Source organism: Oryza brachyantha, chromosome 3 (assembly GCF_000231095.2).
Source record: "Oryza brachyantha chromosome 3, ObraRS2, whole genome shotgun sequence".
Lineage (NCBI taxonomy): Eukaryota > Viridiplantae > Streptophyta > Magnoliopsida > Poales > Poaceae > Oryza > Oryza brachyantha.
In genome coordinates, this window is record NC_023165.2 from 8187943 (window position 1) to 8201047 (window position 13105).

The 13105-nt window shown below is 47.8% G+C and overlaps 2 protein-coding genes across 2 annotated transcripts; one reads left to right on the forward strand and one right to left on the reverse strand.

Moving 5' to 3' along the window:
* The first annotated feature begins 1005 nt into the window (after positions 1-1005).
* On the forward strand, positions 1006-3847 carry LOC102709634 (receptor-like protein kinase HERK 1). Its single transcript, XM_040521896.1, has one exon. It carries the CDS (start codon positions 1190-1192, stop codon positions 3731-3733), a length of 2544 nt encoding a protein of 847 aa, XP_040377830.1. The 5' UTR covers positions 1006-1189; the 3' UTR covers positions 3734-3847.
* A 216-nt stretch (positions 3848-4063) lies between these two features.
* Positions 4064-10038, reverse strand: LOC102709914 (calcium-transporting ATPase 4, endoplasmic reticulum-type-like). Its single transcript, XM_006651197.3, has 8 exons — positions 8412-10038; positions 8103-8169; positions 7880-8004; positions 7233-7511; positions 6759-7136; positions 5904-6013; positions 5574-5802; positions 4064-4891 (listed from the first exon to the last, which is right to left on the reverse strand). The coding sequence occupies exons 1-8, from the start codon at positions 9834-9836 to the stop codon at positions 4316-4318; spliced, it is 3189 nt and encodes a 1062-aa protein (XP_006651260.3). The 5' UTR covers positions 9837-10038; the 3' UTR covers positions 4064-4315.
* Positions 10039-13105: the final 3067 nt, after the last annotated feature.

The following is a 13105-nucleotide window of genomic DNA, read 5'->3' on the forward strand; positions in this document are numbered from 1 at the left end:
TTCGCTGCTTCTGGCCCAGACGTGTGTGCACCGGCTGGTCAGGAAATGATCCCGCAGTGGCACGCACGACGGTGGTGCGAAAACGACGGCTGCCCCGGGGCCGGTTGCGTGCCAATTAACCCTGGTCGTTGGGGGCCTCTTCCTCCGCCTCTTCTTCCCGGCCGCTCTGCGACGCGACGACAACGGGAGAGAGAAAGAAAGCGGAGCACTACGGCCCGAGCTATCATAATCGCCTTTATTTTGTTCGAGCATAAGAGGATTTTCTCGACAAAAGGGAAAGGTCTAATTGTTCTGGATTCTTCTCTTTGCCCATTGTTTTTCACCTCCCAATATGCCCATGTTGAAAACGGCTTGCCTGCACGCAGCGAAGAATAATACAGTACTAGTACTTGTGAACAGAGTTCTTCAAGTAGCAGAGCAGTAGAGTCAAGGATAACGATCAACTGTACCCACAAAAACCGGACCATGTTTTTGTATTTTCTCCGTCTCTTTCTTCAATACCAGTATTAGAAAAAGGGTTACTAATTAACTTTTCTTCAGAATTATATATCGATCATGGAGCAAAGCTACCGAATCAAATAAGCTAAGATTCTGTCGTGCAACCTGTAAACCAGGGAAATGACAGGATTTAAAGGTCCTAAAAAATATCTCATTCCCAACTTACCGGTCTACCTAGGATCAAAAGAAAATGACACTTTTGGGTTCCCTGCTAATCAAATACTCCATTCTGGTTGTTTTATTTGATGTTGTTGATTTTTATATTTATGTTTAATTATTCGTCTTATTTAAAAACTTTATGTAAATATGCAAAATTATCATGCTTAAAGTTTCTCAGTAATAAATTAAAGAGTATAACAAAATCATCAATAATTATATATATTAAATAAGATAATATCAAACATAAATTTAAAAATCAACCGTTTCAAATAAAAGAAAAGATGTAGTACTCGACAATAGAAAAATAAAAATAATTGTAATCACATATCCTGCGAGCCCTTTCACCGTTGCAAAGGCTACAAAACTCGAGTATTGTCGTCTCCGTCCCTAATCTAACCAGGCACAGGCTCAGTCTCCTGCTGGTAGCAGTTGCCTTGCCCTTCCCTTTTGTTTCACACCGTCGTCGTCAAGCTGCAGGTTTTTCTGAGCTAGAGATTGTCTCCCATGCTCAGGCGGCCGGAGTTGTTGCGCCATGGCAACCGCTCTTGAGATGCTCGTGCAGCTCGTCGTTGTTGTCACGGTGTTATTCGCTGCCGTTGGCGCGTATACCCCGGTGGACAATTACCTCTTCCTCTGCGGCACGTCCGGGAACACCGCCGTCGGTGGCCGGACGTTCGTCGGGGATGCTGGTTTACCCGCCTCGGTGCTGACGGCGCCCCAGAGCGTCGCGGCCAACACGTCGGCGAGCCAGGTCACCGGCGCCGCCGGAGACGACGCGCCAGAGCTGTACCAATCGGCGCGCGTGTTCACGGCGCCGGCCACCTACACGCTCGGGGTCAAGCCTGGGCGGCACTTCGTCCGCCTCCGCTTCTTCCCCTTCCGGTACCAGTCGTACGACCTCGCCGCGGACGCGGCGTTCAGGGTGTCCGTGCAGGGCGTGGTGTTCGTCGACGGGTACACCCCCAAGAACGGCACGGCCGTGGTCAGGGAGTTCTCCGTGAACGTCGCCGGCCGCGCGCTGTCGATCACGTTCACGCCGACGGGCAAGCTGGCGTTCGTCAACGCCATCGAGGTGGTGTCACATCCCGATGAGCTCATCGCCGACACGGCGAGTATGGTGAGCCCGCCGACACATTACACCGGGCTGTCGACGCAGGCGCTGGAGACGGTGCACCGGATCAACATGGGAGAACCCAAGGTCACGCCGAACAACGACACGCTATGGAGGACATGGCTGCCGGACCAGAGCTTCCAGGTCGAGAGCAACTTCTCGGCGCACAAGCAGGTGCCGCCGTCGATGATAACGTACAAAGACGGCTCGGCGACCTCGCTGACGGCGCCGGCGGCGGTGTACGCCACGGCTACCGAGCTGAACACGACGGAGGCGATGGTCAGCAACGCGCAGGCGCAGTTCAACCTGACGTGGCAGTTCGACGCACCGGCCGGGTCTGGGTACCTGATCCGGCTCCACTTCTGCGACATCGTCAGCAAGGCGACGCTCGGGTTGGCGTTCAACGTCTACGTCGGCCCATGGCTGGTGCTCCAGGACTACGAGTCTTCCGGCGATACGTTCAACCTTCTGGCAACGCCGCTGTACAAGGACTTCGTCCTGGCCGGGAAGGATGCGGCGAAGGGTAGGATCACGGTGAGCATTGGATCCTCGACGGCGGCCAACTCGTTGCCTGGCGGCTTCCTGAACGGCCTCGAGATCATGAGGATGATCGGGAGCACCGGCTCCAGCGACGGCGGCGCCACGTCGCCGCGCGGTTCAAAGATCAAGACCGGGATCATCGCCGGGTCGGCCGTGGGCGGGGCGACGCTGGCGATGGCTCTCGGGTTCGTCGCCGTCAGGGTGCTGCGGAGGAAGAAGAAGCCGGTGAAGCAGCCGTCGAACACCTGGAAGCCGTTATCGGCGAGCGCGCTAGGAGGCCGCTCCCGCACCAGCTTCGGCAAGAGCAGCGTCAACGTCGTGACGCTCGGGCAGAACTGCGACGCCGCCGCCAGCGTCGGGTACCGGTTCCACTTCGCGGCGCTGCGGGAGGCGACGGGCGGGTTCGAGGAGGGCATGGTGATCGGCGTGGGCGGGTTCGGGAAGGTGTACAGGGGCACGCTGCGCGACGGCACGCAGGTGGCCGTGAAGCGCGGGAACCGGCTGTCGCAGCAGGGGATCAACGAGTTCCGCACGGAGATCGAGCTGCTGTCCCAGCTGCGCCACCGCCACCTCGTCTCGCTCATCGGCTACTGCGACGAGCGCGGCGAGATGATCCTGGTGTACGAGTACATGGCGAGGGGCACGCTCCGGAGCCACCTCTACGGCTCCGACCTGCCGCCGCTGCCGTGGAAGCAGAGGCTGGAGGCGTGCATCGGGGCGGCGAGGGGGCTGCACTACCTGCACACCGGCTCCGCCAAGGCGATCATCCACCGGGACGTCAAGTCGGCGAACATCCTCCTCGACGGCGGGTTCATGGCCAAGGTCGCCGACTTCGGGCTGTCCAAGACCGGGCCGGAGCTGGACAAGACGCACGTCAGCACCGCCGTCAAGGGCAGCTTCGGGTACCTCGACCCGGAGTACTTCCGGCGGCAGATGCTGACGGAGAAGTCCGACGTCTACTCCTTCGGCGTCGTCCTGCTCGAGGTGCTCTGCGCCCGCGCCGTCATCGACCCCACGCTGCCGAGGGAGATGGTGAACCTGGCGGAGTGGGCGACGCAGCGGCTGAGGGACGGCGAGCTCGACCAGATCGTCGACCAGAGCATCGCCGCCACGATACGGCCGGACTCGCTCAAGAAGTTCGCCGACACCGCCGAGAAGTGCCTCGCGGAGTACGGCGTGGAGAGGCCGACCATGGGCGACGTGCTCTGGTGCCTCGAGTACGCGCTGCAGCTGCAGCTGCAGGTAGCATCGCCGGACAGCTCGGACAGCAGCTTCGGGGTTGCATCCCAGGTCCAGCGCAGCTCGTCGATCTCGAGCGTCGTGACAGACGCCTCCACCATGAGCGCTAGCCTGGGGGACCTCGACGGCATGTCCATGAAGAGAGTATTCTCAAGGATGATCAAGAGCGAGGAAGAGGGTAGATGAAGGATTGAAGCAAAAAATATTCTAGTATATCTCAATTTTGATCTTACATGCATGTAAATTTCAGCAGAACAATGTACATTTTCCATGTAGAAGATACAGCAAACTGTATGAAGGCACAACGATATAGTAAACCACAGTTCAGAATGCGACATCACACTCATCAATGTGATATACGGAGCCAGTTCTCCATAAACTGTAGATTATCAACTACAGCCAAAATGAGCAAAACCTTGTCTGACATCTGAATGCAGAGCAACCGGTGTCATTCCCTAGTCCCTACAGGAGACATTATAATCATCACATGAATATAAAAAATGCAAGATTATAGCAGCTGAGCAGGCAAACATGCTGTGTCTCCAGCACATTCACAAATAACAATCTCAGTTACAATGAATAAATGCGGTTTGTATCTCTGCCTGATTATGAGTTCTATAGAGTACCTAACTTCGGTGCATAGTCATGTTGCATTCTCTCAGCAAAGAACGAGAGCTTTTGGAACTCGAGAAAAAATAATGTTTGTTCTACATCAGGTGCCGGTTCCTCGTGACAGAACTAAGAAATCTAAATACTTACCACTAGCATCTACTCTTCCTTACGCTTCCCCAATTGTTTTCTGGCACGTGCTGTCAAGCACCGCCCAACAAATTTAAGAACCTCGTCAATCAGAACCACTGGGAAGGCCACTGCTATCACCAAAAGCCATTCGTTGAAGCTTAGGGGTACAATACCAAAGACTTGGGCAAGGAAAGGCACGTAGAGGATCAGGAAATGCAGCCCAAATGAAACCGACATTGCCAGAAGAAGCCAAGGGTTAACCCACGGAGGCATGCTCAGAAGGCTACCATCCTCAGACAGAGCATTCAGCGAGTTGAACATCTCAATGGCCACCAAGACAGACAAAGAGAGGGTTGTCGCTTTAATTTTGCCGCCTTGGAAGTAATCGCATGGGTTCGCATCAAAGTTGAATGTGTGCGCACCTGCTGTGAATGGTGACACCTTGAAACCCTCCCATGAGGAGCATTGGCCCCAGTTTGAGAGCTGGGAGTATGAGACAAGAGAGTGACCATCACCAGCCAGGTCAATTCCTAGGAAAGAGCCATGTGTGTACCAAATGATGAAGACTCCAACTGTGGCAATCCCAACATACATCCCAATAACCTACACACAAGAATTTCAAATAAGTACACTATGTTAGGAGTATGGCAAGGTCCTAGCACTGACACGAGTTCATAACTAACAACCACAAGACTTTTTGATGGCTATTCATTAATCATGATGCTCCATGCACATAATTTGTTTATGCTAACGAGAACCAAGCCATGCCTTCTTTTCTTCAGTAGTTGATGACTACTTCACTAGATCAGTTAGACCAACATTAGGTCACATAAGTATAAGCTATGACTTGATAAATTTTCAAGTAGTTTGCTTAAAAGCTGGAAGGCTTGAACCAAGTTTATTTTCTTAGTGGTGAACATAAAAGTAATTCTATGCTACGGAACAGTAAGAGCATCCATTATGTTTGATGATGCTCATCCCATTTTTTGTTGGATCGAGCATTCACATAAGTTACACAGTGATACACTAATACCATATGTAAATTAAAGTATGTTATCATAAAATTTCTAATATTCGAACCGCATGTAAATAAAAGAGTGCTATAATAAAAATGCTAAATATACATTGTTTATGCGTATTTTATTTGTTGGCAAGCCACATGGAACACAATAAACAATAGCAATACGAAATAAATAGACTTTAATAGAAATATAGACAATTAAATATGTGCAATCAGAAAGGAAAACATTACTCATCTAAAAGAAGAAAACCAAGGAAAACATACCATATAACGGAACAGGATCCATGGAGTGATCAATGAGTCATCACTTCTTCGTGGAGGCTTCTTCATGATATCTTTATCAGGTGGATTGAACCCCAATGCCGTTGCAGGAGGACCATCTGTAACAAGATTGACCCACAAAAGTTGCACAGGGATGAGGCCTTCAGGGATACCTAAAGCTGATGTTAGAAATATTGAAGCAACTTCCCCAATGTTTGAAGAGATCATATATCTGCGATAACACATATCCCACGTGAGCTGACAACATTTTTACTAACTTTTCAGATGATAAAAAACAAGAAAAATATAGCCATAATTGCTGTAAAGACTGACCTTATAAAGGCCTTCATATTGTTGTAGATGGACCTCCCTTCACCAACTGCTGCGACTATTGTGCTGAAGTTATCATCTGCAAGCACCATATCTGAAGCTTCTTTTGCAACCTAACAAAAATTACAATGAAAATGACAGGATCAGGACTCTAATCTATTACATTTACTTAGAACTATTAAGGCATCAACCACATGCTTTCAGGACTGAAATATGCGGGTCGTATAAGATTCCAGGCAGAAAGACAAGGAAACATATTGGATAGAATTCTGTCTACTTTAAAAGTTTGGTCTGTCACATGCCCATGTGCTCAGTGCATGCATTATTTTAGAGCTCACAAAGTACATGATCTTATCCACACCATAAATAGCCTGCATTCTGTGGTAAAAAATTATGCAGGACTATTTTAAACCATATATAATCATATAAAAAAGGGAAGGGATAAAACATCGAAAGACATATTCAGTATAAATTATGAAGAATAAAAAATAAATAAGGTGACAAAATTGAAGGGAAATAGAAAATCAAATGTGCAGTCACTATCTTAGGTAGTTCCCAGCTATTAGCAAATGTTCAAAAAGGGAAGTAGCCATAGAAAGATAAATGGGTAGTGAATTGTGATGGAGCGAACAGTGAATAAAATGGCATTATGGAATGGTAAATTGGTAATGGAAAGAGCGCACTAAACTATAAAAATTATGATCAGAAGTCTAAGAAAATGGCTATATCATATTAGAACAGGAAGCCTAATGTTGTGTGCCACTCAAAATGTATGACAAGTGACACAAATCAAGAAAGATGTGAGAAAGATATTCTCAGATAAAAAGGAACAGTTTGATGACAAAGCAAGAAGAAGACCTCAGTCCCTGTAATTCCCATTGCAACTCCAATATCAGCCAATTTCAGTGCTGGTGCATCATTCACTCCATCACCAGTCATCGCAACCACCTCACCATCCTCTTTGAGCAATCTAACTATCTCCTGTTTATGTTTTGGTTCAGCCCTAGAGAAGAGAAGGCCAGCTGTTTGCCTTAAGAGTTTCTTTTTATCAGAAAGAGACATGAATTCCTTCCCTGTGAAGCTCTTTGAACTAATATCTTCAGCAGAACCAAAAACTCCAATTTCACGGCATATTGCCTCTGCTGTTTCTTTGTTATCACCAGTAATCACCATAACGCGTATTCCAGCAGCTCTACAATCTTCAATTGCTTTGTGAACTTCTTCACGGGGAGGATCCTATAATATCATATTGTTAGAGTTGCACAGATTAGTAAAAGCAGAAAACATCTTGTTATTGAGAAGTCGAGAATATCTATGAAGAAATGTTCTCACCCTTAGACCAACAAAACCACAGAATATCAAATTACTCTCTATGGAAGAGTAGTATGCAGGATCAAGTAGATATTTGTGAGCGGCATGCTCTTCACCATCGTAGGTTGCAAATTCTGCCAAATCCTCCTTGTATGCAAAACCCAAACAGCGCAATGCACTAGCAGACATTTCACGGAGTGTCGATAATATGAGTGCCTTGGCACTTTCATCCAGAAGCACAACAGATCCATCGAGCAGCTGAATATAGGCACTCCTTTCTAGCAAATTTTCTACTGCTCCCTGCAATATTCCACTCTAACAATGAATACATTCACAGGTAAAACAAAACGCAATGACCATAACATAACACATGATATTTGAAAAGCACACACATAATTTTATACCAAGTGGGGAAACCTAACTAACTGAAGGAACAAGAGGCAACAGCCACTGAAAGCATTGACAAAGAACTAATAAACTGATAGTTCAAGGAGAACAAAAAAGATGTACTGCAGTTGCAGCAGAACAATCCAAAAATTTGTTGTTTCCAGAATTATGAAGAATTAAATAGGAATAAACAGAATATGATTGCCCGCTAGGTCTTTCATGATAAAGGAAAATTTGGTAACTCGACAATGGAATTAAATTCTATAAATGATTCAGAATACCTTGACAAGCAGCAAATTCTTTCCAGAATCTGCCTTTTTTACAATAACTCCCATTGATTTTCTAGTACGATCGAACTCCAAAGTGGCTACTCTCTTAGCAGCATTGTTCCACCATTGACAGCACCCTTACAACAACAGAAAAGTCCAAATTATTCCAGATTCATTGAAAAAAAACTAATTATGCTCATAAATAGTTTTTTACAGTTCACAGAAACCAGCATACTTAGCAAATCAGATGAATCCAGGGATGGAGTATAGCCACCAGGAAGCCCCATTTTCTCAACCAAAACCTGCCATGTGCATAACAGAGTCACTCAACAGTGCAAATAATCCAACAATTGCAAGCAACTAGAAACTGAATGGATTCTACATGTATGCCCTTCAAAAAAAGTCACATAGATGATTAAAAATTAATTATCATGGGTTGATCTTTGTTTTATATTATGTTACACATCACTGCTAACATTTTGGATATATGATCATTAGTCAAAGCAACATACAGAAGATATTTCATTGCACTACCAAACCATACCTTCAAAGCAGCCTCCGTGGGCATCCCAGTGGCAACCCACTGATGCTCAGAGTGTGCAATACTTGCATCGTTGCAAACTGCAGCAGTCTTGGCAATCATCTGAAGATTTTCATCCATGCTCAAACTTGGCCATTCATTTATCTTCCCATCGCTTGGATCATAAGTGGTTCCATCAACCTTAAAGCACCTAAGCGTATCAGGCCACCTCCCAATTGCCACGAGTTTCACTGCTGACATCTGATTGGTGGTCAAAGTTCCTGTCTTATCGGAGCAAATCACTGTGGTGCAACCGAGTGTCTCAACACTTGGCAGCTTCCTCACAAGTGCATTCTTTTGCGCCATCTTCCTCGTGCCTAACGCCAGGCATGTGGTGATAACAGCAGGCAGACCCTCTGGGATGGCTGCAACAGCCAGTGCCACTGCAATCTCAAAGTAATAGGTGCACTTCTCGAACGAGAACTTGAAATTCCTGGGCCACCCATCCACATACTCCCAGGTGAGGAAATACTTCACATTGATAAGCCAAACCAAGGCGCAGATAACCCCAATTATGGCCGTCAGTGCCTCCCCAAACTCGTTGAGCTTCTTTTTCAGTGGCGTGTCATCCTCCTCTTGTGATGCTTCCTGGATCTGTGCATGGATCTTGCCTATTTCGGTGGACATTCCAGTGCCCGTCACGACACAGACAGCGCTGCCGTTGACAATTGTAGTGCCGGCAAAGACCATACACTCCTTGCCCTGGATGTCTGTGTCCTCCAGCTCGATTTTATGGCTGGTTTTGTTAACTGAAGCAGTCTCACCAGTGAGGGAGCCCTGCTCAACGCGGAGGGTGGAGCTGATAAGCTGGAGCACACGCATGTCTGCAGGGACCTTGTCCCCAACACGGAGCTCCACGATGTCACCGGGGACGAGGTCGCGCGCTGGAAGCCCATGGGACCACCGGCCGTCACGCTTGACGGTTGCGTGCTCGGACTGGATCTCCTTCAGCGCCTCGAGCGCCTTCTCGGCGTTGCTCTCCTGCCAGACCCCGACGACGGCGTTCACTATCAGGATGAGGAAGATGACGAGAGGCTCCACGAAGGCGGTGGCCCCGACCTCGCCGCCCTCCGCGCCATCGTAGAGCGCGAGCACGAACGACACCACGGCCGCGGCGAGGAGGATGCGCACGAGCGTGTCGTCGAACTGCTCGAGCACTAGCTTCCACACCGACGGCGCCGCGTGCCGCTCCAGCTCGTTGGGCCCGTACCGCTGCAGCCGCGCGGCAGCCTCCTCGGAGCTGAGCCCGCGGTCCGCCGCGACGCCCAGCTCCGCGAGGCACTCCCCCGGCGTGCGCGCCCACGCCGGGAAGGCCGCGGCGGCCGGCTCCGACCCGGATGCGTCGGATCCGTCCCGCCGCCCGCCCTCGTCCTGCCCGCCCTTGCCCATTCCGGTCACGACCTCAGATTCAAACTTCAGAGGAGAGAGTCCTCCCACCTAGGATTTCCGGCCGCCGCCGCCGCGGCAAGATCGCATGGAACCGAAACCCTAGAAGCGGATGGGGGCGGCGGCGAGGAGACCTGAGGTGGGTGGAGGCGATTGGTGCCGCAATGCGGAAGCGAAAGGGAGGAGAAGCTTTTTTCCCCCTTCCCTTTCTTTCTTGGAGTAAACTGCTTTATTATTTCTTCTCGGGTAAATCGATCGATCGTGACGAAGACTAGAGAAAAATAAATACTACTATATACTGGTACAGTTGAATGGCCACTTATAAATACTTGGGGGTTTATCTCTTTATCATCTCAACGGAGCCCATACACTTACAGGTGGGGCCAAGGTAGAGGTGGGCCAGAGGTGTCAGTGACAGACAGGTCACGTCAACGTGGCGGCTTTGTTGGGTTTCATGTGATGACGAGCTAGATGGGCGGGTCAATTAACCGGTAAGCAACGGGAGTTTTGAGTTTTAATCTTGACCTGGACGGGGGAGGGAGGCGGCGACGTCACCAGATGACGCCTGGTGCTGCCACGTGTTCCCCTTGGATCTGGGCCTTTCAGGCCCATCTGGCCCGCGGCAAAAGCAAGAAAGGCTCTCCGTGGCCGGGGTCGGTTCTCCACTGGGAGGAGACCGACACGTGGGACCCACACTCGTGCGTCCCCACCGGCAGTGACACCGCGTGGCTGCTTTTTGTCACCGCACCCCCCCCCCCGGCGCCCGCTTTGCGCGGATCGGGAAGCAAGGAATCTGCTGTCGAGGCGCGACGTCAGTCTGGCCAACCATTGGTCGCCACGCCCGCCATCACAAAAGAAGAGTCCCGGACGATGCCACTACAGCCAATGGCACCGTGCCACGTGTACTTAAAAAAATTACTAACAGAAACGGCTCCTGCCCCGTGCTAGTCAGTGCCAGGTATGAGTTCTGGAATAGCTGAGCAGCCGGGGTGTCCACTGCCCAGTACTCCAAGGGACACGGAGCCGCATCGTGTCGGATGCGGCAGGGCGTCGCACGGCCGCACACGCTTGGGGAATCAACCGGAACGAGCGTGACCTGCTGCGCGGTACGGAGCTCTGAACGCACCACGTTGTCACCGGGGCGATGGCACGAGGAAATAAATATTCGCGAGCCTCAGTTAGTGCTCCAAGTGCATGAGACTGGCCACCCGGGCCACGCAGCTCTGAATCCAACATATAGGCCCCCGTTGAGTTTGTAAAAAAAATTTTCAAAACCATAAAATCAAGTTTTTACACGCATTTAAAGTATTAAACGTACTCTAATCTTTTGAGTCTAATTAATCTATCATTAGTATATATTGGTTACTGTAGCGTTTATGACTAATCACGTCCTAATTAGACCTAAAAGATTCGTCTCACGATTTTTCACATAACTGTGTAATTAGTTTTAATATTTATATAAACTTAATGTTTTATTTAGATATCCAACGATTCGATGTGATGTTTTTACGAAAAGTTTTTCGAATTAAATGAGGCCGTAGTCTCAGATAGATCCAATAAATAAGTATGTATGTTGTTATGTCTCATACGTAGTATAAATTATTATTCCTTATCTAAGATGGATTCAAGATGCTAGAGTTTTGTAGAGATCGGCGAAGTATTACGATATCACATTTCTCACAGTTACCGTATTACGATATCACATTTCTCACAGTTACCGTATGACATTTGGGCATGACGTTAGCGGATGGGAGGACGGGAGCGTACTGCGAATCCTGGCATGGTACGGAGGGGGAGATCGCCCTGTGCTTTTTGCGTTCGTGGGAGACAGGCTGAAACGCACATGCGACGGCCTTGGATCGCACACGTCGACGCGCGGGGTCCCCGTGACATGCCTGGTGCGGTCTTCTGTACCCGCGCATATCTGGACTGTTTCGAATTTGGTGTGGTTTTTGGACGTGCGGGAGAGATTATCAGTTTTTTTGTAAGAAAAAAATGAGTATGGTTGGTTGCTTGGCTTATTTAGGGAAAAGAAGCTAAACTAAGAATGATTTGTGAATAAAATTTTTATATATGTATTCTTAATGATCTAATAGATAAGGTAAAAAAATAAACTTCGATAAAAAAACCTAAAATTTGTTTCAAATTTAAAGTTAAAAATTTAAATTTTTATTTGTAAGTATAAGCATAAGTGAAGAGATGTGTCTCTAAAAAGTAAAAACGCACCCAGATAAATAGAGCACAAAGATAACCCTTCGACTCACAAAATTTCAATCGACATATAAGATGATAATAACTTAGTCCAATCGTTCTAGAACATAAGTATTCGAGGATTTGAATCTTATACCATTTTATAAGTATTCATGGTACTATAAAAAAACGATTTGTTCTATCAATCACTTCTTATTCAAAGGTGGTGACGGTATATTTGTAAAAAATAATTTATAAATAAAATTTTTATATATGTATTCTTAACGATCTAAAAGTCAAGGTGGAAAATAAATTTTGGTAAAAAAAAACCCTTAAAATCAACTCCAAATTTTAAATTAAAAATTTAATTTTTGGCTTATAAGCAAGCATAAGCAGAAACGAAAATATGGGGTAAAAATTCTTCAATTTTATCTTTACCTACACCGTCACTTTATTTATTCCTCTTTTTATTAAGGGGCATAAAGTATTTTTCTTCTTAAACTTACTCTCCAGTTAACAAACGAAAAGATATTTATGTTTTAGAAACGGACGGTATATTCGTTTGGATTGAACTGTTTATATGTATTAAAAGAGAAGGGTAATCCTATGAGACTTGTGTTTTTTTTTTCTAGCGACAAATAGTGCCTTTCATAGAGCCAACGATGGTAACGAGAATCCATTGCTTACCAGCTTTACATCATCTGCGTGCTTGATATACCGAAAGAAAAAAAAAACTGTGTATGGCTATAAAACCATATGCGAAAACAATAATAGGGACTTTGCTTGTTATTCGAGGCCGGGCCGTTGCCGTGCGTGTGAAGGCCTGACTCTCCACTTCTGCCGGCCCAAGCAGCCCAGTAGAAAATGAAGTCGTTTCATATGCAAAGAGAACTCTTTCCCGGGTGGCGGGACTCCGATTCGGAGACGTGCACGCGCGCCAATATAACGCGAGTAGCCTCTGTCTCCCGGAGGCCGCGATCCATCTTCCAGGTGTTGATCAGCGAGGCCCGCTAGCTTTCGATTCGATCGATGCCTTCTTGCTGCTGCTTCCGCTCTGCTCGCGGTCCTTCACCGGCGGCTGA